We start from the raw sequence: 27204 nt of genomic DNA, 5'->3' as shown, positions 1-27204 counted from the left end.
CTCTTCCTGTACCTGATCAGGTGCTCCTTAATGCAGGTATCTGATCAGCCAATCACACGGCAGCTCAGGTGAAGACGACCTGCTGGAGGTCATGTGGCGCCGTCGTTGGTTCATCGTGTAAACACAAAGATTAGCATGAAACACAGTTAGACCCTCTCTGTCTACACGGCAGATGCTAATGGAGATGCTAACAGCTAGCATGTCAGTGCTACTCTCCATGTTTCTGCTCATACAGCAGGAAGGTTGTTGGTTCTAAGACGTCCAGAACCACTCTGCTGTTGTCTCTATGACGACGAGGAGCAACAGCTGATTTATACAGAAGAAGATTAAATCAGATCAAACTACTGACCAGAGTTCACCTGGAGCTGAGACAAGCTCAGACAGGTGAGACAGGTGAGACAGATGAGGAGGGGGGTGAGACAGCTCTAAGTCCTGCTAAGAGGATCAGTCTCTGAGCTGAGCGTGCTGCGTTCAGATGCATGATGGGAGCAGGCGGCGACTCCACGCCATGAACCCTGACAACACGGCTGGACCAGAGGACAACACGCTAGCAACACGCTAACAACAGGCTAACAACACGCTAACAACACGCTAGCAACACGCTAACAACACGGGGGTCAGTCTGAGAGTTCATCTGAGTCTGTCTGTGTGTGGCTGTGTTTAATTGTGTAACTGTGTGTGGTTGTGTATTTGTGTGTAGTTGTGTGTGGCTGTGTGTGGCTGTGTGTAGTTGTGTGTGTAATTGTGTAGTTGTGTGTGTAATTGTGTAGTTGTGTTTAATAATTATGTCGTTGTGTGTGGCTGTGTGTAGTTGTGTGTGGCTGTGTGTAGTTGTGTGTGGCTGTGTGTAGTTGTGTAGTTGTGTGTGGCTGTGTGTAGTTGTGTGTAGTTGTGTGTAGTTGTGTGTGGCTGTGTGTAGTTGTGTAGTTGTGTGTGGCTGTGTGTAGTCGTGTGTGTAATTGTGTAGTTGTGTTTAATAATTGTGTAACTGTGTGTGGTTGTGTATTTGTGTGTACAAGTTGTGTGTATTATATGTGTAGTGGTGTGTAATAGTTGTGTGTTTGTGTGTAGGTGCAATGGAGGTCGTGGACCCGTCTCCTCTCAGACACTTTGTGGTTGCCAAGACGACCATCTCGTCCATCTTTGATCAGCTGTTGGACTTCGTGAAGGACGGCTCCGCCTTCGTGGACGGTCAGAAACACACACACTCCTGCAGGAGGGTTGGACGCGTTACTCTTAAGAAGTTACTAGTAACTAGTTACTGGTAACTAACTAGTTACTAGTAACTAGTTAGTAACTAGTAACTGGTTAAAAGCAGTGCCATCGAGAGAGAGAGTTGCGACACTCCCATAGACCTCCGTTGTAAAAAATGGCGGCGCTTTTAACCGCCTACTTCCGGATTTGAAAGTCGGATTAGTTCCAAACACTGTCATTTGGGCGTTGGACCTCATTCATGCTGCGAGTTGAGTTGTTCCAGAGCTAAGCTGCTGAAATATCGACCTCTTAATTGTCAACTGTCTATATTGTGTCAGAGGCCCTTTGCGATGCTTATACTGGTCTTCATTTGTATATGCACAGCGTAATTATTTATATTTTATCTTGGTTGTTTCAACCAATTTTCTAGCATTGCGTGCTAGCTAGTTAGCCAGCGCGACTTCCCCTGCTGTGAAGGTAGTTCGGTAATGAATCGCTACCACCTTTATAGCAACTTTTATTTAATTGAATTTTGGGATATACTAACCTTTCATTATGTGACGTGTTGGCTGTACTTAATTTGTTGTACTGTTCCTGTTCCATGTTTACGTGGCTAGTGTACAATTTGCCCAGCGCTACTTGCTGATGCTTGATGAGATGCTGATAGATTGCTATCCCATGCCATGAGCTCGTGATCAGGGTATGTCAAGGCATTGTTGTGACTCGTGATTTGAGCGAGGGTTATTTAATTAGGAATGACGGGAAGTTTAGGACTGGCGAGTTTGGCGTTGTGGTCCTGGGGGTGGCCACTCATCAGAAGAAGTGAGCTAGCTTCTAGGCGAATTCTGAACGGACCGCCATGGCAGACCTCTTTGCGTTATCACGAAGGTAGGCTAATAGCTGAATCGGAATTTATAAGCAAAATCACGGGAATCAATAGCCTAATACAGCCCAGTTGTGCTCAAATGAATATCATGAGACGTCTACCATCAGATGAATGATATGGAAAAGTTAAGTTAGAGCCTCTGAAGCCAGTGCTACTACCCATGAACATGAACACTAAGCTTTTCCCTCCATGTAGCCTAAAACTTATCTAAGTAAGTTTTTCGTTGTCACCCTGCCTCTCCAAATGCAAAACTGACATTAACAAAAATGCAATAATGTAATAACAGCTGAAAAAGTACTTGGGTGTGTGTTTTATTTTATATTTACCGTTCAATAATGCAATCGCTGCTGTCTGTCCCATAGAAGAACATGACAGCCAGCGTATGTTTAGGAACTAATTGGGTTTACATGAACCACGTGACAGCCATAGCGGCGACATCAAAGAGTGTCGCAACTCTCTCTCTCTATGGCTCTGGTTAAAAGTAACTAGTTACTAGTTAGTAACTCCGTCAGTAACTGATTACTCCACTAAAAAAGTAACTAGTTACCAACACTGGTTTTTACTGAGTTGTGAGGACCAGTTCTTCTTATGAGGGTCAGAGCTGGTTTCAGGGTAAAGGTCAAAGGTTAGATTCATTGTCAGGGGACGGTCCTCACAGAGACAGAGACATGAGGACAGTGAGTCCAACAGAGTCTTTACAGTGACACAGACACAGCCCGTGTTAGTTTGTTTGTTTGTTTGTTTGTTTGTGTCATGGTGTTGGTTGCCGTGGCGACAGAGGCGTGGCGGAGCTCTGACCTGGGTCCTGTAGCCGTGGAGGAGCAGAGTCTAGAGATGCAGAGCTGCTTCACCAAGCTGTCCACCATCAGAGACGTCCTCCTCAGGAGACACATGAAGGTCGCCTTCTTCGGCAGGTCAGACCTGTCAATCAATCAACCCACCTGTCAGTCAAACAACCTGTCAATCACCAGATTATTGATCACCAGATTACTGATCAGCAGATTATTGATCACCAGATTATTGATCACCAGATTACTGATCACCATATTATTGATCACCAGATTATTGATCAGCAGATTATTGATCACCATATTACTGATCAGCAGATTATTGATCACCATATTATTGATCCACCAGATTACTGATCAGCAGATTATTGATCACCATATTATTGATCCACCAGATTACTGATCAGCAGATTATTGATCACCATATTATTGATCCACCAGATTACTGATCAGCAGATTATTGATCACCAGATTACTGATCACCAGATTATTGATCACCAGGTTACTGATCAGCAGATTATTGATCCACCAGATTTACTGATCACCAGATTACTGATCACCAGTTTACTGATCACCAGATTACTGACCACCAGATTACTGATCACCAGATTACTGATCACCAGATTACTGATCACCAGTTTACTGATCACCAGATTACTGACCACCAGATTACTGATCACCAGATTACTGATCACCAGATTACTGATCACCAGATTATTGATCACCAGTTTACTGATCACCAGTTTACTGATCACCAGATTACTGACCACCAGATTACTGATCACCAGATTATTGATCACCAGATTACTGATCACCAGTTTACTGATCACCAGATTACTGATCACCAGATTACTGATCACCAGATTATTGATCCACCAGATTACTGATCACCAGATTACTGATCACCAGATTACTGATCACCAGATTATTGATCACCAGATTACTGATCACCAGATTACTGATCACCAGATTATTGATCACCAGTTTACTGATCACCAGATTACTGATCACCAGATTACTGATCACCAGATTACTGATCACCAGATTATTGATCACCAGTTTACTGATCACCAGATTACTGATCACCAGATTACTGACGTCCTCCAGATGAATCCAGGTTGTTGATAACGTGTCTGTTGAATGTGTGGAGACCAGCTGACCATTTGTCACTGTGTTGCTATGGAAACGGTCACATGAGCCCGTAGGTGATTGGTTGTTGACTGCATCGCTCAGGACCAGTAACGGGAAGAGCACCGTGATCAACGCCATGCTCCGGGACCGGGTGCTGCCCAGCGGCATCGGACACACCACCAACTGCTTCCTGAGGGTGGAGGGCACCGACGGAGACGAGGCCTACCTCACCACCGAGGCGTCCGCCGAGAGGAGGAGCGTGACGGTACGCCAAACTGTTGAGCAGCTGATTGGTTGGTGGCCTGGTCCTAACTCCGCCTCCCTCCTCAGACCGTCAACCAGCTGGCTCACGCCCTCCACATGGACCCCACCCTGGACTCTGGAAGCCTGGTCCGAGTGTTCTGGCCCAAGAGCCGCTGCGCTCTGCTCCGAGACGACCTGGTGCTCATGGACAGGTAACAGAACCATCCTGACACTCACCATGTGACCCATAATGACCTCTGACCTCTGACCTCTGACCTCGGAACAGCCCCGGGACGGACGTCACTCTGGAGTTGGACAGCTGGATCGATAAGTTCTGTTTGGACGCAGACGTCTTTGTTCTGGTGGGAAACGCTGAGTCCACTCTGATGAACACGGTGAGACATGATCAGTTCACGACTCACTCACTCACTCACTCACTCACTCCTTCACTCATTCACTCACTCATTCACTCACTCCTTCACTCACTCACTCACTCACTCCTTCACTCCTTCACTCACTCACTCACTCCTTCACTCCTTCACTCCTTCACTCCTTCACTCACTCACTCATTCACAGGAGAAGCTCTTCTTCCATAAGGTCAGTGAGAGGATTTCCAAACCAAACATCTTCATCCTCCATAACCGATGGGACGCTTCAGTCACTGAACCAGAGTTCATAGAGGAGGTACTGCAGGAGACAAACACGGGACGTCCTGACCTAGAATTAAATGTCCTAGAGTTGGTCCCCTGTAGCTTCCTAAAGTCTGTCCTTGTCTTCCTTGTCTTCTCCTAGAGTTGGTCCCCTGTAGCTTCCTAAAGTCTGTCCTTGTCTTCCTTGTCTTCCCCTAGAGTCAACTGGATTCTGTCAAAGTTAATGTTTAGTCTCAGGACTCTGGTTCTTCTTCTTCTTCTGGGACGTTTGGGGTCTTTGAGGCTACAGGGACGTGGTTTTGGTTCATGTCAGACCTAAATGATGCCTGACACCGATCAGGACAGCCCTCTGAAGTCTGATGTTGACAAAGACAAACTGTGGTTTGGTTGAGTAGAGCTGACTCCTGCTCCCCCTGCTGTCCAGGTGAGGAAGCAGCACCTGGAGCGCTGCGTCAGCTTCCTGGCCGAGGAGCTGAGGGTGGTGAGTCTGGACGAGGCTCCAGGGAGGATCTTCTTCGTCTCAGCCAAAGAGGTTCTGAGCTCCAGGATGCAGCGAGCGCAGGGCATGCCTGAGACAGGTGAGACAGGTGAGACAGGAGAGAGTCCTCACTCAGGACGTCCTGCTGCAGCTCTCGGCTGATTGTCCCGCTTCTTCCTGCAGGTGGCGCTCTGGCCGAAGGTTTCCAGGAAAGACTGAGAGAGTTCCAAATGTTTGAGAGGACGTTTGAGGTAAAAGACAAAATGTCTGATGTTTTCATGATCCTGAACATTGTTGAGTCTGGTTCTGGTTCTGGTTCTGGTACTGAGTCTGGTTCTGGTTCTGGTTCTGGTACTGAGTATGTCTCTGGTACTGGTACTGGTACTGGTTCTGGATCTGGATCTGGTTCTGGTTCTGGTTCTGGTTCTGAGTCTGGTTCTGGTTCTGGTTCTGGTTCTGGTTCTGAGTCTGAGTCTGAGTCTGGCTCTGGCTCTGGCTCTGGTTCTGGTACTGGTACTGGTACTGGTTCTGGTACTGAGTCTGAGTCTGAGTCTGAGTCTGAGTCTGAGTCTGAGTCTGGTACTGGTACTGAGTCTGGTTCTGGTTCTGGTTCTGGTTCTGAGTCTGGTTCTGAGTCTGAGTCTGAGTCTGAGTCTGAGTCTGAGTCTGGTTCTGGTACTGCTACTGCTACTGCTACTGCTACTGCTTCTGAGTCTGAGTCTGAGTCTGAGTCTGAGTCTGAGTCTGAGTCTGGTTCTGGTACTGAGTCTGAGTCTGAGTCTGAGTCTGAGTCTGAGTCTGGTTCTGGTACTGAGTCTGGTTCTGGTTCTGGTTCTGGTTCTGAGTCTGAGTCTGAGTCTGAGTCTGAGTCTGGTTCTGGTTCTGGTTCTGGTACTGAGTCTGGTTCTGGTTCTGAGTATGTCTCTGGTACTGGTACTGGTACTGGTACTGGTTCTGGATCTGGATCTGGTTCTGGTTCTGGTTCTGGCTCTGGTTCTGGCTCTGAGTCTGGTTCTGGCTCTGAGTCTGAGTCTGAGTCTGAGTCTGAGTCTGAGTCTGAGTCTGAGTCTGGCTCTGGCTCTGGTTCTGGTACTGAGTCTGAGTCTGAGTCTGAGTCTGAGTCCGAGTCTGGTTCTGGCTCTGGTTCTGGTTGTGGTTCTGAGTCTGGTTCTGGTTCTGGTTTTGGCTCTGGTTCTGAGTCTGTCTCTGGTTCTGGTTCTGGTTCTTGCTCTGGTTCTGGTTGTGGTTGTGGTTTTGGCTCTGGTTCTGAGTCTCTCTCTGGTTCTGAGTCTGGTTCTGGGTCTGTCTCTGGTTCTGGTACTGAGTCTGGTTCTGGTTGCGGTTCTGGTTCTGACAGTTACCATCAGATCAGAGAGGTCCAGATTCTCAGACTGACTGTCCTGTCTTCAGTGTGTACCAGCTGACTACCAGCTGACTACCAGCTGACTACCAGCTGACCTCTGACCTCTGACCCTGCAGGAGTTCATCTCTCAGTCCGCCGTCAGGACCAAGTTTGAGCAGCACACCGTCAGAGCGTGGCAGATCACCGAGGCCATCAAGGCCGTGATGGACGCCATCAACATCAACTCTGCCGACAGGAAGTGAGCAGAACAAACCGTTTCCTGCCGATGCCGACCTCAGAGCCCGCTCTGACCTCTGACCTCTGACCTCTGACAGGATCTGCTGCCTGGAGGAGCGCGAGGAGCAGAGGGACCGGCTGGACTTCGTTCGAGGACAGATTAACCGTCTGAGCACCAATGTCAAAGAGCGGATCAGAACTCTGACGGACGAGGTGGCTGCCAAGGTAACGACCCAACCTTTGACCTTTCATCTGACCCTGGGAGTCTCTGTCCTGAGCCTGATGGGTTCTGGTTCTGACCTTTGAACCCTGGATGAAAGAATCGGTGTGAACAGTGTGAACTCCTGTCGTCGTCAGGTGGCCTCGGCTCTGTCCGACCAGATCCGCTCTCTTCCTGTCCTGGTGGACGAGTTCAGGGCCGACTTCAACCCCACGCCAGACACTCTGCAGCTCTACAAAGCCGTGAGTTAAAGACCAGAACCCTGGACTCGGGTCCAGATCCCTGGGCCCGGGTCCAGATCCCTGGTCCCACTCAGTGTCTTTAGGACAGACTCATCAGATGTGATTTATTAGTGGGGACGTCCTGCTTCAGGTATTTTTAAAATGACTGGCGTCAGGTTTCAGCCAAGACCCAACTTTGAGGTCTATAAACCAAAACCATGTCCCTGTAGAGTCAGAACTTCTTCTTCTCAGGACGTCCCAGCTCTGTCTCTCTGTCTCTCTGTCCTCTGTGTGTGTTCAGAAGCTACTGCAGCACGTGGATGAACGTCTGGTCGGGTCTTTAGCTCATCGCTGCTCCGTCCTCAGAGACATCAGAGACGCCCAGAGACAAATGATCGGTAACAGTCTTGGTCCGTGTCCTCTGAGATCTGTCCCGTCTTCTGTCTCCTGATGTGACATGTTCTCTGGTCCCTAGACAGCGTCCGTCCTCTGCTGTCTCCGTCCGTCCAGGACCAGCTCGCCGCTCCCTCCGCCTCCTTCGACATGACCTTTGACCTCGGCCTCGCCGCCCTCAGCTCAGATTTCCGGGAAAACATCGACTTCCAGTTCTCTCTGGGCTGGACCGCCCTCGTCACCCGCTTCATCGGCGCCGCCAACGCCCAGCGGGCGCTGAGCGGCTCCGCCCCCCAGCTACAGGAAGCCTCCTCCTTCAAGGATGACCTGGTGGTTTCCATAGCGACAGGTCTGGTCTCCGTCACCTCCCGCGCCTCCATGACGGTGCTGGTGATCGGAGGAGTGGTACGTCCTCCTGATCTAGACCCAGACTAGCAGGATTACCAGCTGTTAGCATTAGCATGGTGTTCTCAGGTGTGTCGTGTCCTACAGGTGTTAGCGTGGTGTTCTCAGGTGTGTCGTGTCCTACAGGTGTTAGCGTTGTGTTCTCAGGTGTGTCGTGTCCTACAGGTGTTAGCGTTGTGTTCTCAGGTGTGTCGTGTCCTACAGGTGTTAGCGTGGTGTTCTCAGGTGTGTCGTGTCCTGCAGGTGTTAGCGTTGTGTTCTCAGGTGTGTCGTGTCCTACAGGTGTTAGCGTGGTGTTCTCAGGTGTGTCGTGTCCTACAGGTGTTAGCGTGGTGTTCTCAGGTGTGTCGTGTCCTGCAGGTGTTAGCGTTAGCGTGGTGTTCTCAGGTGTGTCGTGTCCTGCAGGTGTTAGCGTGGTGTTCTCAGGTGTGTCGTGTCCTGCAGGTGTGGCGCTCGGTGGGCTGGCGGGTCGTGGCTCTGTCCCTGTCTCTCTACGGTCTCCTCTACCTGTACGAGAGACTCACCTGGACCGACGCCAGCAGGGAGCGTGCTCTGAAGCAGCAGTTCGTGGAGCACGCCACCCCCCGCCTCAGAGCCATCATCCCCGTCACAAGCTCCGCCTGCAGCCAGCAGGTGTTCAAGTGAGACTCTGCCCCCACCTGAATCCAACAGCCAATCAGTGAACACCTGAGGGCTGCATGGAACTTTATTGTGTCTCTGTGTCTCAGGGAGTTGTCGTCTACCTTCAGTCGTCTCACTCAGAGAGTCGACCTGAGCGACGCTGAGCTGGAGGGAAACATTCGTCAGCTGAGTTTCAGGATCCAGAGGTTGGAGAACATCCAGAGGAGGTCCAAGGCCTTCAGGTGAGAGCTGAGGGGCGCTGAGGGGCGCTGGGTTTCTACCCCTCCAGACACCGGCCGGGTGGTGATAGTCAGTGTCAGGATGTGTAGGCAGAGGAAAGGTTCAATGTTTTAGAGTCAGTAACACAGAGGGAGGAGTTGAACAGTGCTAAGCTAGGCTAACAGTTTCCTCAGCTTCCAGCCTTTGTGCTAAGCTAAGCTAGGTGCGCTATGACATGGATCTGAAGCTGAGTGTGTTTCCAGGAACAGAGCCACGGAGCTGGAGACTCAGCTGGAGGCCTTCTCTGTTCGCTACCTGCAGGGAAACTAAAGAAGAAGAAGAGCGGTGGCGCCCCCTGCTGATCCAGAACGTTAGAACATTCTCTTCCTGTCGTTTGTCGACAGCACCAACCAATGATCTGTAACCTGCTTGGTCTGGCTCCGCCCACAACCAATCATGGTTCACTGACTGATCAGCTGATTGATCATTGTTGATGTTTATTGTGTGACTCATTCACTCATTCATTAAAAGTCCTGGTTTATATTTATTAGATTCATTAAACTGCTACAGACAGGGGGACAGGGTCATGTTATTATTGATCAGCTGTGTCTCTGCGGCGCCTCCTGCTGCCACCAGAGGTCACTGCTGCAGTGACGGACAGGTGAGTGGAAACAGGAAATGAGTTCAGGTGTTTGTCTACGTGTGATTATGTTCTGTACAGCAAACTCAAAGACAAACAGACAAGGAGAACATTTACAGCTGATCAGCTCATTGATCAACTCAACACATGGAAACAGGAAGCAGCAGCTCTGACGGTTCAACAGACTGATCACCAATCAACCAACCAACCAACCAATCAACCTACCAGTCAGTCAGTCAGTCAACCAACCAACCAACCAACCAACCAACCTACCTACCAACCAGTCAGTCAGTCAGTCAGTCAGTCAGTCAACCAACCAACCAACCAACCAACCAACCAACCAACCAACCAACCAGTCAGTCAGTCTACCTCCAGTCAGTCAGTCAGTCAGTCAGTCAGTCAACCAACCAACCAACCTACCTACCTACCTACCTACCAACCAAACCAACCAATCAACCAATCAGTCCAGATACTGACTCCAGTATCAGTCAGTTGAACCTGATTCAGTTTCAGTCAAACCTGGATTAAACTGTTTACATGTGAGTTTCATCAAATGAGCAGGAAGCAGCAGATTCACCTGAGAGCCAGCGACAGGAAGGAAGTGACACCATGTACAAACTAAACACAACCTTTCAGAATAAAAGAAAAATAGCAGAAATCAAACACTGAGAAAACATGCAAGGCTTTAAAGAACGATTCAGTGTGAGTCGACCAATCAGAGGCCTGGAGACCAACCAGCTGCTGCTGGTTTTTCTCTAGTCATCAAAGACAACTGGACTAGTCGGGTTCCTCCAGGTCCAGGTCCAGGTCCATAGAGTGTAGTCCCACAATCAACTTCAAACAGCCTCATTAGTGTTTTCTTTGTGTTTAAATATTATTGGGTTTAATTGTGTTGATGAGTCCTGATGTCCTGGACAGCTCCCCCTGCTGGACGCTCTGGCTCACAGTCAGCTGTTCACTCCATGGACTGATCGTCTGGATTCACAGGTTTAAAGGAACAGATGAAACACAGTGATAACTCCTCCTCCTCCTCCGACCTCTGACCTCTGACAGTCAAGCCATTAACATTAAAGTAAAGAAGCTTCATGTTGATTTTAAGTTTGATTTTAGTTTTTGTTGATGTTTGTTATTTTTATTATTATACACGGTCGATCACGTGGTCGATCACGTGACTGGTGATCTGGTTCTCATGTGGACTTAGAGCTGAAAAGGAGCAGAGAGGACGGCCTAGTGTCGATCAGAGGTCAGAGGTCTGAGGTCAAAGGTCAAAGGTCAGAGGTCAAAGGTCAGAGAGATTCACAGGTAGAAAACTTCAAAGTAAAAGAAATAAAACAGTCACTGAGTGTTTATTTCCACTGCAGTGACTCTGAGTCTCTACACATTTCAAAATAAAAGCATAGGAAGCAGATTTAATGTCTTGCTACAGAATAAAGTGTTTGACTAAGTTTGATAATAATTCTGTGTTAATCTGAAGTATATGCATTAAATATGTGGAGTGATATAGATTATATAGAAGTGGTGTTTGTGTTTATTGCTCTGGTGTCACAGAGTCAGTGGAAATAAACCCAGCTGTGAGCTCCTAGCAGGTTAAAGTGTGTGTGTGTGTGGGGGGGGGGGGGGGGTGTATGGTCACATGTCCGCTGGCTGAACGACACCTTAAGGCCTGATTAGAAGCTCTGAGACGACCTGGAGACCCTGAACACACCACAGATAGAAGCTAAAGGGTTGTGCTGTTATATTGCAAAGAGTTTTCCTGCAGCTGTGCTCGTGTCTTTGGTTTCAACCTGCCCCCCCCCCAGCCCCACCCCCCCCCGGTCAGACGTCATCCATGTCGAAGGCCTTCATCAGCAGGTCCAGGTCCCCGGCGCTGGCGGCCTGGAACAGCTCGGGTCGGTCCATCATGGAGATGGCGATTCTCAGGGCGGACCAGATGTTGGCCGACATCTGGTGGTGGCTGCAGCGCTGGCTCCGCCTCTGCTGGTTCAGAGCGGTCAGGAAGTTACTGACCGCCTCCCTGCAGGAAGGTGATGTCACAGACTGTGATGTCATGTAGTGTATGATGTGACAGTGCGTGGGGTGTGACTCTACCTGTGTGCTCCCAGGTTGATGCAGCTGATTCCCAGGTTGTATCTGGAGCGGATGAATCCAGGCTGCAGCTCCAGGGCTCTGGTGTACGCCTCTACCGCCTCCTCACTGCGGCTCCCGTTAGCCAGCGTCGCCCCCAGACGGTTCCACAGCAGGTAGTCCTGAGGGGGCGCCATGACATCATCAGTCAGCTCAAGCCACGCCCATCAACATGACCTTTTTTACATACTATAGTGTTTTAGTGTAGAATGGGATGTTATAGTGTGTTAGCATTAGGACAGAGGAGTTAGCATTAGCACAGAAGTGTTAGCATTAGGACAGAGGAGTTAGCATTAAGACAGAGGAGTTAGCATTTGGACAGAGGAGTTAGCATTAGGACAGAGGAGTTAGCATTAAGACAGAGATGTTAGCATTAGGACAGAGATGTTAGCATTAGGACAGAGGTGTTAGCATTAGCACAGAGATGTTAGCATTAGGACAGAGGAGTTAGCATTAGGACAGAGGAGTTAGCATTAAGACAGAGGAGTTAGCATTAGCACAGAAGTGTTAGCATTAGGACAGAGGAGTTAGCATTAGCACAGAGGAGTTAGCATTAGGACAGAGGAGTTAGCATTAAGACAGAGGTGTTTGCATTAGGACAGAGATGTTAGCATTAGGACAGAGGTGTTAGCTTTAGGATAGAAGTGTTAGCATTAGGATAGAGGTGTTAGCATTAAGACAGAGGTGTTAGCATTAGCACAGAGGTGTTAGCGTTAGGACAGAGGTGTTAGCTTTAGGACAGAGGTGTTAGCATTAGGACAGAGGTGTTAGCATTAGGACAGCGGTGTTAGCATTAGCACAGAGATGTTAGCATTAGGACAGAGGTGTTAGCTTTAGGACAGAGGTGTTAGCTTTAGGACAGAGATGTTAGCATTAGCACAGAGGTGTTAGCATTAGGACAGAGGTGTTAGCATTAGCACAGAGGTGTTAGCATTAGCACAGAGGTGTTAGCATTAGCACAGAGGTGTTAGCTTTAGGACAGAGATGTTAGCATTAAGACAGAGATGTTAGCATTAGGACAGAGATGTTAGCATTAGCACAGAGGTGTTAGCTTTAGCACAGAGGTGTTAGCATTAGCACAGAGGTGTTAGCTTTAGGACAGAGATGTTAGCATTAAGACAGAGATGTTAGCTTTAGGACAGAGATGTTAGCATTAGGACAGAGGTGTTAGCTTTAGGACAGAGGTGTTAGCTTTAGGACAGAGATGTTAGCATTAGCACAGAGGTGTTAGCATTAGGACAGAGATGTTAGCATTAGGACAGAGGTGTTAGCATTAGCACAGAGATGTTAGCATTAGGACAGAGGTGTTAGCATTAGCACAGAGGTGTTAGCATTAGCACAGAGATGTTAGCTTTAGGACAGAGGTGTTAGCTTTAGGACAGAGATGTTAGCATTAAGACAGAGATGTTAGCTTTAGGACAGAGGTGTTAGCATTAGCGGACATGTGAGGACTCTCTTACTGACACCAGGAAGTGTTTGACACGTCCACTTCCTGTCTGGGTTACCTGTGGCCTGACGGACAGCGCTGCACTGAAGGCCTCCACCGCCTTGTTGAAGTCTGAGCTCAGGTTGAAGAGGACTCCCAGTCCGGTCTGCAGGTCTGGATCCACACAGTCCAGGTTCGACAGGGCGGCCTCCTGGAAGAGGACGAGGACGTTCTGCAGCTCATACCTGGACACAAACTACCAGTAAACTACAAATCCCAGAGGGTGAATGTGTCACAGCTCCTGGTGGAGACGTTTCCATAACAACAGACACTCAGCATTTGCCCAGGTGTGCGTGGTGTACCTGGCCGGTGTGCGTGTGGGGCCCCTGCGTGGCGTGGCCGGGGAGCCCTGTAGCGGGCTCCTGCTGTCCTGGACCAGGTGTCGGTATCGGGGGTTGTGGCTGATCCAGCGTTGCAGCGCGTCACACGCCTCCCGCTGGACGCCGCTGTTGGTGAAGCTGACAGCGAGCGCCATGAGAGCCGGGAGGTTGTTGGGACGGAGCTCCAGACACCTGCAGCAGGCGAGGGTAAGGGTCAGGGGTCAGGGGTCAGGGGTCAAAACCAACTCTGACATTTGAGACACCTCCTCACTAAGAGTCTGACCTCTGCAGGGACACGATGGCCGCCGGCTCGTTCTCGTTCTCGGCCTGAGTCATCCCCAGGAGCTGCCACGCCTGAGGAAGAACAGGTCACCTGACTCAGGTCACCTGACTCAGGTCACCTGACTCAGGTCACATGACTCAGGTCACACTCTCTGAGCTCACAAAACCTTGATGATTTAAGATCAGTGTTATTCAGGTAAACCCGTGTCTGACCAAGGCGTCACCTCTGAGTCCTGAGGGTCCTGTAAGATGGCCGCCTCCAGCAGCAGCACGGCGGCGTTCAGGTCGCCCTCTCTGGCCTTCTCCTGCCCCTCGGCGAAGGCGTTGGGCCAGTCTCTGTACGGGTTGGTGGGGTTGAAGTAGTAACTCTGCAGAAGAAAACAAACATCATCTCCTTCCTGTTAGCATCGGTTAGCTTAGCTAGCACAGCCGACTTGTTAGCATCGGTTAGCTTAGCTAGCACGGCCGACATGTTAGCATCAGTTAGCTTAGCTAGCACGGCCGACATGTTAGCATCGGTTAGCTTAGCTAGCACGGCCGACATGTTAGCTTATTCTGCTTCATTCAGCCTCTGAGCTAAAGCTACAAGTTCAAGTATTAACTCCACATGCGAGCGCCTCCGCCTCCGCCTCCGTTGTCGTGGTGATGTAACAGCTGAGCAGAGGCGGGATTATCGGCAGATTAAAGATTAACATCATGTCTGTCTCTTGCTGAGGCAGAGGTGCATGCTGGGAAATAGACCACCACTGGTCCACCTGAGGGACCGTCTGACTCACTGTGACCTCGTTACCTTCTCCCCAGGTGAGACGGTGGGCGGGGCTGACTGCTGATCCTCCGACTCCTCCAACCAGTTCCTCCGAGCAAGCTCCTCCCACTCGGCCTCCATCTTGTCCCAGAACTCTGTGTCCGACTGACGACGACAACACACAACCAACAACACAACAACACACAACACACAACAACACACAACACAACACACAACAACACACAACAACACACAACAACACACAACACACAACCAACAACACACAACCAACAACACAACAACACAACAACACACAACACAACACACAACAACACAACAACACACAACCAACAACACACAACACACAACAACACACAACACAACAACACAACAACACACAACACAACAACACAACAACACACAACACAACAACACAACAACACACAACAACACACAACACACAACATGTGAGAGTTTGTTTCATCAGATCAGCTGATCATTGTTATTAATGGGGCAATGAATCATCATCGTCATCGTCTGATTGGCCGACCTGAGCTCAGCCAATCAGACGCCTCGTATCTTTTCACCTCCACTGCAGCTTTGGCTCGAACGAACTCGTCCTCCAGAGACTCGTTCCTGGTCATCAGAGACCGGGTCCGTCTGCGCTGTCGGGACGCCACGCAGTCCTGGACACGCCCACACAACCACACAACAACACAATTCAACACACATATACACAATAACACAACAAAACCCACAGAGACACACACACAGCAGGAAAACAAGTCTGTGTCTAAAGAGACGCAGTGTGTGTAGGTGTGTAGTTGTCCAACCTGCGTGGAGGACAGGAAGTCCAGTTCGTCCACACTGTGGACGTCCAGATTCTTGGACAGATGATCAGTTCTAAACTCAGCAGACCTGAAGAAGAAGAAACAGGTGAGACGACAGGACCCCTCAGGTCACTGCAGGTCAGTAGAGGTCAGAGGTCAGAGGTCAGTAGAGGTCAGAGGTCAGAGGTCAGTAGAGGTCAGTAGAGGTCAGGGTTCATCCTCTGAGGAGCAGGAACTTTACCAGAGCAGTTCACTGGACGAGTGGTGGGAGGTGCATCTCTTCTCGTGTCTGCTCCTGCGTCCTCCGTCCTCCAGGTCCACGTCCACCTCGTCCCATTTGTCCAGAGGAGACGACAGACTGACTGAAGGTCAAACAGGAAGTCAGAGTCTCATCACAATAAAAGCTCAGATTAAACTGCGTTCAAAGCTTTTAACTTAATGACGGCGGCTAAACTCTACCGTCACCATGACGACCAGAGTTTATTTTAGACGCTCTAATGGACGGTGCTGTTTAATTATTAAAGTGATGAATGGTATTTATATTTATATTTATATTTAGAGGATGAAACAACAAGCTTCGTCAACGTGCTGTACACAGCTGTATTGTCTGTGTCCTGTGTGTGGGACTGGGACCACCGGGACCACCGGGACCACCGGGACCACCGACCTGAGTCCAGTGAGATCCTCTCAGGTGTCCTGGGGCTGCTCAGGTGTTCCACCTCCACCTGGATCAGCTCCGTCTCGTCAGGCTTCGCTCGCCGTCGAGGACTCTTGGAGCTGCCCTTCCTCCTCAGAGGACTCGGCCTCCTCCGGTCCTTCGTGCCATCACTGCCCCCGCTACTGCTCCCGTTACCGTTACTGGCCCCGTTACTGGCCCCGTTACTGCCCGGACTGCTGCCCGGCTCACTGAGGTCCACCAGATCCAGAGAGGTGGACAGAACTGGAGGACGAGAGGACGGTTCAGATGTTAGCGTCTGACTGAGTTTGAACTGGAGCTGTCAAAGAACACGCTAACAACATGCTAACAGCACGCTAACAGCACGCTAACAGCACGCCAACAGCACGCTAACAACACGCTAACAACACGCTAGTAAGTTAATAAGACATTAATATTGATGAGCTGCTATTAAAGGAGGAAGCTGCCGTCTCTTCATCTCTGACCTTCAAAGACATAAAACTCATGAAACTCCAGCCGACGGCTCCTCTTTCAGTTTTTATAGAAATACAGGAAACAGCTTGAGTTTGATGCAGAGGAGGAGGAGGAGGAGGAGGAGGAGGAGGAGGAGGGGGGTGTTAATTCATGGACAAAGAACCTGCTGAGGGTGAGCTGACAGATGGTGGAAGAGGAGGAGGGAAAGTTAGAGGAGGACATGGAGGTCAGAGGAGGACGTAGAAACTCAGAGAAGAAGAAGAAGAGAAGGACATTCTGACATTTTTGTTCTCATTAGCAGCAGCGTCTCCATGGAGACATCATCAGTCACACCTCGTTAACCTGACTCCATGACATTTACCTGCTGTGTTGGAGGTGGGGGCCCGGGAGGAGGAGGCGGGGGAGCGGGAGGAGGAGGCGGAGGCCCGGGAGGAGGAGGCGGAGGCCCGGGAGGAGGAGGCGTCGCTGCGACTCTCTGACAGGAAGTCATCGATGGAGGGACTCAGCAGAGGTCGACTCTCCTGCTGCTCCCCGACCAGCTGGGGACAAGATGACAACGTTAGCAGGACCACCATGTCTCTGAGGACAACCATGATGTCTCTGAGGACGACAACCAATGTCTCTGAGGATGACCACAATGTCTCCTAGGACAACCATGATGTCTCTGAGTACGACCACCATGTCTCTGAGTATGACCACCATGTCTCTGAGTATGACCACCATGTCTCTGAGTATGACCACCATGTCTCTGAGTACAACCACGATGCCTCTGAGGACGACCACCATGTCTCTGAGGACGACCACCATGTCTCTGAGGACGACAGCCATGTCTCTGAGGTTGACCACAATGTCTCCTAGGACAACCATGATGTCACTGAGGACGACCACCATGTCTCTGAGGACAACCATGATGTCTCTGAGGATGACCACAATGTCTCCTAGGACAACCATGATGTCTCTGAGGACGACAACCATGTCTCTGAGGATGACCACCATGTCTCTGAGGACGACCACCATGTCTCTGAGTACAACCATGATGGCTCTGAGGACGACCACAATGTCTCCTAGGACAACCATGATGTCTCTGAGGACGACCACCATGTCTCTGAGGACAACCATGATGGCTCTGAGGACGACCACCATGTCACTGAGTACAACCATGATGTCTCTGAGGACGACCACAATGTCTCCTAGGACAACCATGATGTCTCTGAGGACGACCACCATGTCTCTGAGGACAACCATGATGTCTCTGAGGATGACCACAATGTCTCCTAGGACAACCATGATGTCTCTGAGGACGACCACCATGTCTCTGAGGACGACCACCATGTCTCTGAGGACGACCACCATGTCTCTGAGTACAACCATGATGTCTCTGAGGACGACCACCATGTCACTGAGTACAACCATGATGGCTCTGAGGACGACCACCATGTCACTGAGTACAACCATGATGTCTCTGAGGACGACCACAATGTCTCCTAGGACAACCATGATGTCTCTGAGGACGACCACCATGTCTCTGAGGACAACCATGATGTCTCTGAGGATGACCACAATGTCTCCTAGGACAACCATGATGTCTCTGAGGACGACCACCATGTCTCTGAGGACGACCACCATGTCTCTGAGTACAACCATGATGTCTCTGAGGACGACCACCATGTCTCTGAGTACAACCATGATGTCTCTGAGTACAACCATGATGTCTCTGAGGACGACCACCATGTCTCTGAGTACAACCACGATGTCTCTGAGGACGACCACCATGTCTCTGAGAACGACCACCATGTCTCTGAGTACAACCATGATGTCTCTGAGGACGACAACCATGTCTCTGAGGACAACCATGATGTGTCTGAGGATGACAACCATGTCTCTGAGGACGACCACGATGTCTCTGAGGACGACCACGATGTCTCCTAGGGCGGCTGTGGCTCAGTAGGTAGAGCAGGTTGTCCACGAACCAGAGGGTTAGCGGTTCGATCCCCGGAAGGTGCCACATGCCGAAGTGTCCTTGAGCAAGACACTGAACCCCCAGTTGCTCCCAGTGCGTGGCACTGGTGTGTGAGTGTGTGAGCGAATGGGTAGATGTGTCTCTGACTGTAAAGACCTTTGAGAACCAATAGGTAGAAAAGCTCTATATAAAAGCAAGGACAACCATGATGTCTCTGAGGACGACAACCATGTCTCTGAGGACAACCATGTCGTCTCTGAGGACGACAACCATGTCTCTGAGGACGACAACCATGTCTCTGAGAACAACCATGATGTCTCTGAGGACGACCACGATGTCTCTGAGAACAACCATGATGTCTCTGAGGACGACCACGATGTCTCTGAGGACAACCATGTCGTCTCTGAGGACGACAACCATGTTCTGAGGACGACCACGATGTCTCTGAGGACGACCACGATGTCTCTGAGGACGACAACCATGTCTCTGAGGACGACAACCATGCCTCTGAGAACAACCATGATGTCTCTGAGGACGACCACGATGTCTCTGAGAACAACCATGATGTCTCTGAGGACGACCACGATGTCTCTGAGAACAACCATGATGTCTCTGAGGACGACAACCATGTCTCTGAGGACAACCATGATGTCTCTGAGGACGACCACGATGTCTCTGAGGACGACCACGATGTCTCTGAGGACAACAACCATGTCTCTGAGGACAACCATGTTGTCTCTGAGGACGACAACCATGTTCTGAGGACGACCACGATGTCTGTGAGGACGACAACCATGTCTCTGAGGACAACCATGTCGTCTCTGAGGACGACAACCATGTTCTGAGGACGACCACGATGTCTCTGAGGACGACAACCATGTCTCTGAGGACAACCATGTCGTCTCTGAGGACGACAACCATGTTCTGAGGACGACCACGATGTCTCTGAGGACGACAACCATGGCTCTGAGGACAACCGTGATGTCTCTGAGGACGACCACCATGTCTCTGAGGACGACCATGATGTCTCTGAGGATGACCACCATGTCTCTGAGAACGACCATGATGTGTCTGAGGACGACCACCATGTCTCTGAGAACAACCATGATGTCTCTGAGGACGACCACCATGTCTCTGAGGACGACCATGATGTGTCTGAGGACGACCACGATGTCTCCTATGACAACCATGATGTCTTTGAGGACGACCACGATGTCTCTGAGGACGACAACCATGTCTCTGAGAACAACCATGATGTCTCTGAGGACAACCATGATGTCTCTGAGGACGACCACCATGTCTCTGAGAACAACCATGATGTCTCTGAGGACGACCATGATGTCTCTGAGGACGACCACCATGGCTCTGAGAACAACCATGATGTCTCTGAGGACGACCACCATGTCTCTGAGGACGACCATGATGTGTCTGAGGATGACCACCATGTCCCTGAGGACGACAACCATGTCTCTGAGAACAACCATGATGTCTCTGAGGACGACAACCATGTCTCTAGGGACGACCACGATGTTCCCTAGGACAACCATGATGTCTCTGAGGACGACCATGATGTCTCTGAGGATGACCACCATGTCTCCTAGGACAACCGTGATGTCTCTGAGGACGACCACCATGTCTCTGAGGACGACCATGATGTCTCTGAGGATGACCACCATGTCTCTGAGAACGACCATGATGTGTCTGAGGACGACCACCATGTCTCTGAGAACAACCATGATGTCTCTGAGGACGACCACCATGTCTCTGAGGACGACCATGATGTGTCTGAGGACGACCACGATGTCTCCTATGACAACCATGATGTCTTTGAGGACGACCACGATGTCTCTGAGGACGACAACCATGTCTCTGAGAACAACCATGATGTCTCTGAGGACAACCATGATGTCTCTGAGGACGACCACCATGTCTCTGAGAACAACCATGATGTCTCTGAGGACGACCATGATGTCTCTGAGGACGACCACCATGGCTCTGAGAACAACCATGATGTCTCTGAGGACGACCACCATGTCTCTGAGGACGACCATGATGTGTCTGAGGATGACCACCATGTCCCTGAGGACGACAACCATGTCTCTGAGAACAACCATGATGTCTCTGAGGACGACAACCATGTCTCTAGGGACGACCACGATGTTCCCTAGGACAACCATGATGTCTCTGAGGACGACCATGATGTCTCTGAGGATGACCACCATGTCTCCTAGGACAACCAAGATGTCTCTGAGGACGACCACCATGTCTCTGAGGACGACCATGATGTGTCTGAGGATGACCACCATGTCCCTGAGGACGACAACCATGTCTCTGAGAACAACCATGATGTCTCTGAGGACGACAACCATGTCTCTAGGGACGACCACGATGTTCCCTAGGACAACCATGATGTCTCTGAGGACGACCATGATGTCTCTGAGGATGACCACCATGTCTCCTAGGACAACCAAGATGTCTCTGAGGACAACCACGATGTCTCTGAGGACAGCCACGATGTCTCTGAGGACGACCACCACGTCTCTGAGGTTGTCGTCCTCGGAGACGTCATGGTCCTCAGAGACACCTGTCCTGTCTCTGAGGACCATGCGACCACATGAAGATGTCCAGACTCTGCAGGTGAAGCAGAAGAGCCAGATGTTTAGGAGGACCTTCAAGTCCTGCAGCTGCCTCCGGGCATTCTGGGAAATGCAGTCTCTACCTGGGCGTCTGCTTTAACCCCATCACAGATCAGTGCGTCCTAATCCTAATCCAGCCGTGGTCGACCAGCTGGGACGTGATTAATCCAGAGGATCAGAGCCAGAGTACAGCGCACACACACCACAGAAGAAGAACGACAGAGGCCCTTTCAAATTAAAAGACAATCTAGAATTAGATGTTGATGAGAACCACATGAGATGAGATGTTTAATCAGAATGAAACCTTTGACTGAGGATGAATGTTCTGGATCAAACCTCTAGAGAACAGTTCTACACGTTCTACACGTTCTAAATGTTCTACACTTTCTACACGTACTACATGTTCTACACGTTCAACACATTCTACACGTTCTACACGTACTACACGTTCTACATCTTCTAACCGTTCTACACGTACTACATGTTCTACACGTACTACATGTTCTACACGTTCTACATGTTCTACACATTCAACTCTTTAAAGCTTCAGAAACAGAGAAACCAACCAGTCACCAGTCCAACAAACATCGTTATTAGTCATCACCTCATAATTATTATTGTTTAGACTACACCTGAGACTAAACACCTGAGACTAAACACCTGAGACTAGACTACACCTGAGACTAGACTAAACACCTGAGACTAAACACCTGAGACTAGACTACACCTGGAGATTGAACACCTGAGACTAGAATATACCTGAGACTAAACACCTGAGATTAGACCGAACACCAGGAGACTAACCACCTGAGACTACACCACACCTGAGACTAGACTACACCGGGAGACTAAACACCTGAGACTAAACACCTGAGACTAGACTACACCTGAGACTAGACTACACCTGAGACTAGACTAAACACCTGAGACTAAACACCTGAGACTAGACTACACCTGAGACTAGACTAAACACCAGGAGACTAAACACCTGAGACTAAACACCTGCGACAAGACTACACCTGGAGATTGAACACCTGAGACTAGAATATACCTGAGACTAAACACCTGAGACTAGACTACACCTGAGACTAGACTAAACACCAGGAGACTAAACACCTGAGACTAAACACCTGAGACAAGACTACACCTGGAGATTGAACACCTGAGACTAGAATATACCTGAGACTAAACACCTGAGATTAGACCGAACACCAGGAGACTAACCACCTGAGACTGCACCACACCTGAGACTAGACTACACCGGGAGACTAAACACCTGAGACTAGACTACACCTGAGATTAACACCTGGAGACTAGACTACACCTGAGACTAGACTTCACCTGAGATTAACACCTGGAGACTAGACTACACCTGGAGACTAGACTACACCTGGGACTAGACTACACCTGGAGATTGAACACCTGAGACTAGACTACACCTGAGACTAAACACCTGGAGACTAAACACCTGAAGTCTAGACTACACCTGAGACTAGACTACACCTGGAGATAGAACACCTGAGACTAGACTACACCTGAGATTAACACCTGGAGACTAGACTACACCTGAGACTAGACTTCACCTGAGATTAACACCTGGAGACTAGACTACACCTGGAGACTAGACTACACCTGAGACTAGACTACACCTGGAGACTAGACTACACCTGAGAATAGACTTCACCTGAGATTAACACCTGAGACTAGACTACACCTGGAGATTGAACACCTGAGACTAGAATACACCTGAGACTAAACACCTGGAGACTAAACACCTGAGACTAGACTACACCTGAAGTCTAGACTACACCTGAGACTGGACTACACCTGGAGATTGAACACCTGAGACTAGACTACACCTGAGACTAAACACCTGGAGACTAAACACCTGAGACGAGACTACACCTGAGACTAGACTACACCTGGAGATGAACACCTGAGACTAGACTACACCTGAGACTAAACACCTGAGACTAGACTACACCTGAGACTAAACACCTGAGACTAGACTACACCTGAGACTAGACTACACCTGAGACTAAACACCTGAGACCAGACTACACCTGAGACTAGAATACACCTGGAGACTAAATACCTGGAGACTAGACTACACAGATGACCAAACATTGGAAACGTTTCTGAGGTAAACAAGCATGGTTGTCATGCCAACCTTGGTTGTCACGGTGAGGAGGGGGTTTCCTTCAGGGGGGGCCTTTCTACCAGGAAGCTCCTTCAGCACCATGGCAACGACCCCGTCCCCTTTCCCCTACAACAGATCGACAGCAATCACACATCACTGTCTGAGCCGTCACCACGGCAACAATCAATACCTGGAGACCAAGCCAGCTGATCTGAGACGTGATGATGATGATGATGATGAAGAACGTGTTAAAGCAACATGAATGAACGTCACTGATTCATCTTCATGTTTTAACTGATGACTGAATGAATGAACTGATGGAATAAACCACAGAAGAAGACGATGAGGCAACACTGTGGACACTGATGGAGCTAACACCTAACAGCTAACGGCTAACGGCTAATAACTAACGGCTAATGGCTAACGGCTAACGGCTAACAGCTAACGGCTAATAACTAACGGCTAATAACTAACAGCTAACGGCTAACAGCTAACGGCTAATAACTAACAGCTAATAACTAACAGCTAACGGCTAACAGCTAACAGCTAATAACTAACAGCTAACAGCTAATAACTAACGGCTAATAACTAACAGCTAACGGCTAACAGCTAATAACCAACGGCTAACGGCTAACAGCTAACGGCTAATAACTAACAGCTAACGGCTAACAGCTAACAGCTAATAACTAACGGCTAACAGCTAACAGCTAATAACTAACGGCTAATAACTAACAGCTAACGGCTAACAGCTAATAACCAACGGCTAACGGCTAACAGCTAATAACCAACGGCTAACAGCTAACGGCTAATAACTAACAGCTAACGGCTAACAGCTAATAACTGACGGCTAACAGCTAACAGCTAACGGCTAACAGCTAACAGCTAATAACTAACAGCTAACGGCTAACAGCTAATAACCAACGGCTAAGAGCTAACAGCTAACGGCTAATAACTAACGGCTAATAACTAACGGCTGACAGCTAACAACTAACAGCTAACGGCTAACGGCTAATAACCAACGGCTAACGGCTAACGGCTAACAGCTAACGGCTAACAGCTAATGTTACAGCTTCCTGTTGAGAGAACAGATTCATCGTCAGAATAATTCAATAAAACAAATGAGTGAATCTTCAACCAGGTCTGTTCATCTGAGATTTAAACAGATTCAGGTTTAATCTGAACTAGGATTGAGATCAACTCATTAATGGATCACCAGAGAACCATCAGAGAACAGGTTCCTCCAGGACCAGGTCCAGGTCCAGGTGAGTATCAGGTCATTAACAGACTCTAGTCATGTGACCTAAACGTCTTTGATTCATGTTGTTCTTTAGTTTATGTCATGAACTGAAACCAGATGATGTTATTGATGTTAGATGTTAAATGTGATGTGACTCTAATAATACTCTGCTGCTGGTAAGACGAGACGTTCACTGTCCTCCTGTTTCAGTCTGACATCTGAGATGAATCCAGACTCTGCATCTCTGTAACCTTGGACTTGTTTCCTGGTTCATCATCAGACGGGTTTGTTCCTCACCAGTGACTGATAGAGACAACGATCTGGATCCATGCACATGGTCTACATACCTGGATCTGGTCTACATACCTGGATCTGGTCTACATACCTTTATCTGGTCTACACACGTGGATCTGGTCTACATACCTTTATCTGGTCTACATACGAGGATCTGGTCTACATACGTGGATCTGGTCTACGTACGTGCTGTTAATATACTAGCCCACTATGCTAACGTTAGCTAGCATGCTAGCGAGTCGGATCCCCTGTGAGTCTGTGGTCCAGATGAAGTCCTGTAGATCTGAACCAGTTTAGTTTCAGGTTCAGACTCTAAATGTCTTCTTCGTTGGTGTAAAGCTGCTGAGGGTCAGTGAAGGCAGCATCATTAATCATGGAGGAGACTACAGGAGCCTGTAGAGGACAAACCCTCCACCCTCCACAGAGTCCAGGACATGACCGGGACCAGGACCAGGATTTAGTCTGAGCCAGCAGAAACATCCAGGACCTCCAGTGACCACTAGAGACTCCATCATCTTCATCATCATCATCATCTTTATTAAAGTCACATGTCTGACATCATGTGATAACCTTCATCGTCATCATCTTCATCGTCATCAGAGTCTCTTCTTCTGCAGACATAGTTAGCAGCTAGCATGCTATGCTAGCCTTTACAGCTGTGTGGACGGAATAAAACACCAGTGAAGAAGAAGGAGGCCGGAGCTGGTCCATGTTTCTCTGAGTCAGCGGACGTCGGCTGTAACTGGAGAGGTCAGAGGTCAGAGGTCAGAGGTCACGGGTCGGTCCAGGATCAATAATCTGGTTTGTTGACCAACCAGCTTCTTCTTCTCTGGTGGCTTTAAAAGTAGAGAGCAGAACTGATCTCTTCAAAGTCCGTCTGTTCGTTTCATCCTCAGATCAAAGCAGCTTTCATCAATCCTCTGCTTTCCCACGCACCCTGAACTCAACATGCTGGGACCAGTGATGGACCAGAGATGGACCAGAAACTAAACTCAAGTAACCACGGCAACCTCCACTAACCATCTACTAAGAAATAAACACCAGGGGAGGAGTTTCCAGGAGGGACAGAAACATGGAGGACAATATACTACTAGTACTAGTGGTAGAAGAAGTAGTACTAGTACTAGTAGTAGTACTGTCTGTCTGCAGTAGATGTGATACTCCACATCAGCAGAACATTTTCATAAAGTTTATCTGATCAGATCATTATTATCATCAGTAGTAGTACTAGTAGTAGTAGTACTACTAGTAGTAGTAGTAGTACTACTAGTACTACTACTACTAGTACTACTAGTAGTAGTAGTACTAGTAGTAGTAGTATCTGATGGAGCAGCGGCCATTTTAACTGGTCGTCCAGAGAAACATCCCATAATGAGTCTGATCATCAACAGAAACTGATTCTGAGTAAAAACATTAAATGAATAAAATCATTAAATATTAAATCAGATGAAGTCAGAGACAGAGAAGATTATTATTAGTTACAGCTTCAGTTATGAATGGAGGGAGGGAGGGAGGGAGGGAGGGAGGGAGGGATGGATGGATGAATGGATGAAGGGAGGGAGGGATGGATGGATGGATGGATGGATGAAGGGAGGGATGGATGGATGGATGGATGAAGGGAGGGATGGAGGGAGGGATGAATGGATGGATGGATGAATGGATGAATGAATGAATGAATGGATGGATGGATGGATGAAGGGAGGGATGGATGGATGTGGCTGTAACATTTATATATAACATAACATTTAATCTGATCATTAATTATATTGATTAAAGTCTCTGAGTTCATTGATTCATTGATTCATTGATGTGTGGATGAGTCTCTGTGCTGCTCTCTGTTGTTCTCCTGGTTCGTGTTCTCCTGAGGCTGAACTCACCTGAACCTGGTACATGATGTCAGATCACACCTCCAGCGACCAGCGGGACGCAGCTGGAGCTTCAGCCGCCAGGAGTCCACCTCAGCCCGGCTCCGCTACGACAGACTGCTCGGAGTCTTTCCGGAGCCAGTGGGCGCTGAAGCTCGGTGAAACCAGTCCGACGATCAGCTCCTCTCCCCGGTCTACTCCGGCTCCGAGTCCCGGTCCGCTCCGTCCAGACTGTCCGACGATAAAGCAGCCAAACGCCGCGGGATCCGGTTTTCATCTCGCTGCGCTCTGGTGGAGGGCGGGGCGAAAACAAGCCGAGAGGAGCCGAGAGGAGCCGAAACAAGCCGAGAGGAGCCGACAGGAGCCGAGAGGAGCCGAAACGAGCCGAAACAAGCCGAGAGGAGCCGACAGGAGCCGAGAGGAGCCGAGAGGAGCCGAGAGGAGCCGAGAAGAGCCGACAGGAGCCG

At 49.2% G+C, this 27204-nt stretch overlaps 2 protein-coding genes across 2 annotated transcripts; one reads left to right on the top strand and one right to left on the bottom strand.

Annotated features, from left to right (window-relative positions):
• The first annotated feature begins 136 nt into the window (after positions 1-136).
• mfn1a (mitofusin 1a) lies at positions 137-9405 on the top strand. Its single transcript, XM_084575389.1, has 16 exons — positions 137-1191; positions 2859-2994; positions 4102-4264; positions 4330-4454; positions 4529-4637; positions 4819-4926; positions 5317-5479; positions 5554-5621; positions 6850-6971; positions 7048-7174; positions 7307-7411; positions 7692-7788; positions 7866-8188; positions 8633-8829; positions 8917-9051; positions 9292-9405. The coding sequence occupies exons 1-16, from the start codon at positions 1077-1079 to the stop codon at positions 9356-9358; spliced, it is 2160 nt and encodes a 719-aa protein (XP_084431515.1). The 5' UTR covers positions 137-1076; the 3' UTR covers positions 9359-9405.
• pex5lb (peroxisomal biogenesis factor 5-like b) lies at positions 9077-27107 on the bottom strand. The gene is made up of 13 exons (XM_084575388.1): positions 26750-27107; positions 16967-17144; positions 16123-16395; positions 15697-15817; positions 15459-15543; positions 15213-15311; positions 14671-14790; positions 14105-14248; positions 13882-13952; positions 13581-13790; positions 13298-13463; positions 11757-11914; positions 9077-11682 (listed from the first exon to the last, which is right to left on the bottom strand). Exons 1-13 carry the CDS (start codon positions 26762-26764, stop codon positions 11484-11486), a joined length of 1839 nt encoding a protein of 612 aa, XP_084431514.1. The 5' UTR covers positions 26765-27107; the 3' UTR covers positions 9077-11483.
• Positions 27108-27204: the final 97 nt, after the last annotated feature.

This window comes from Chelon labrosus (assembly GCF_963514085.1).
Source record: "Chelon labrosus genome assembly, contig: SCAFFOLD_39, whole genome shotgun sequence".
Taxonomy (NCBI): Eukaryota; Metazoa; Chordata; class Actinopteri; order Mugiliformes; family Mugilidae; genus Chelon; species Chelon labrosus.
Note: the sequence above shows the minus strand (reverse complement) of the source record. Positions and strands in the feature narration are given on the sequence as shown.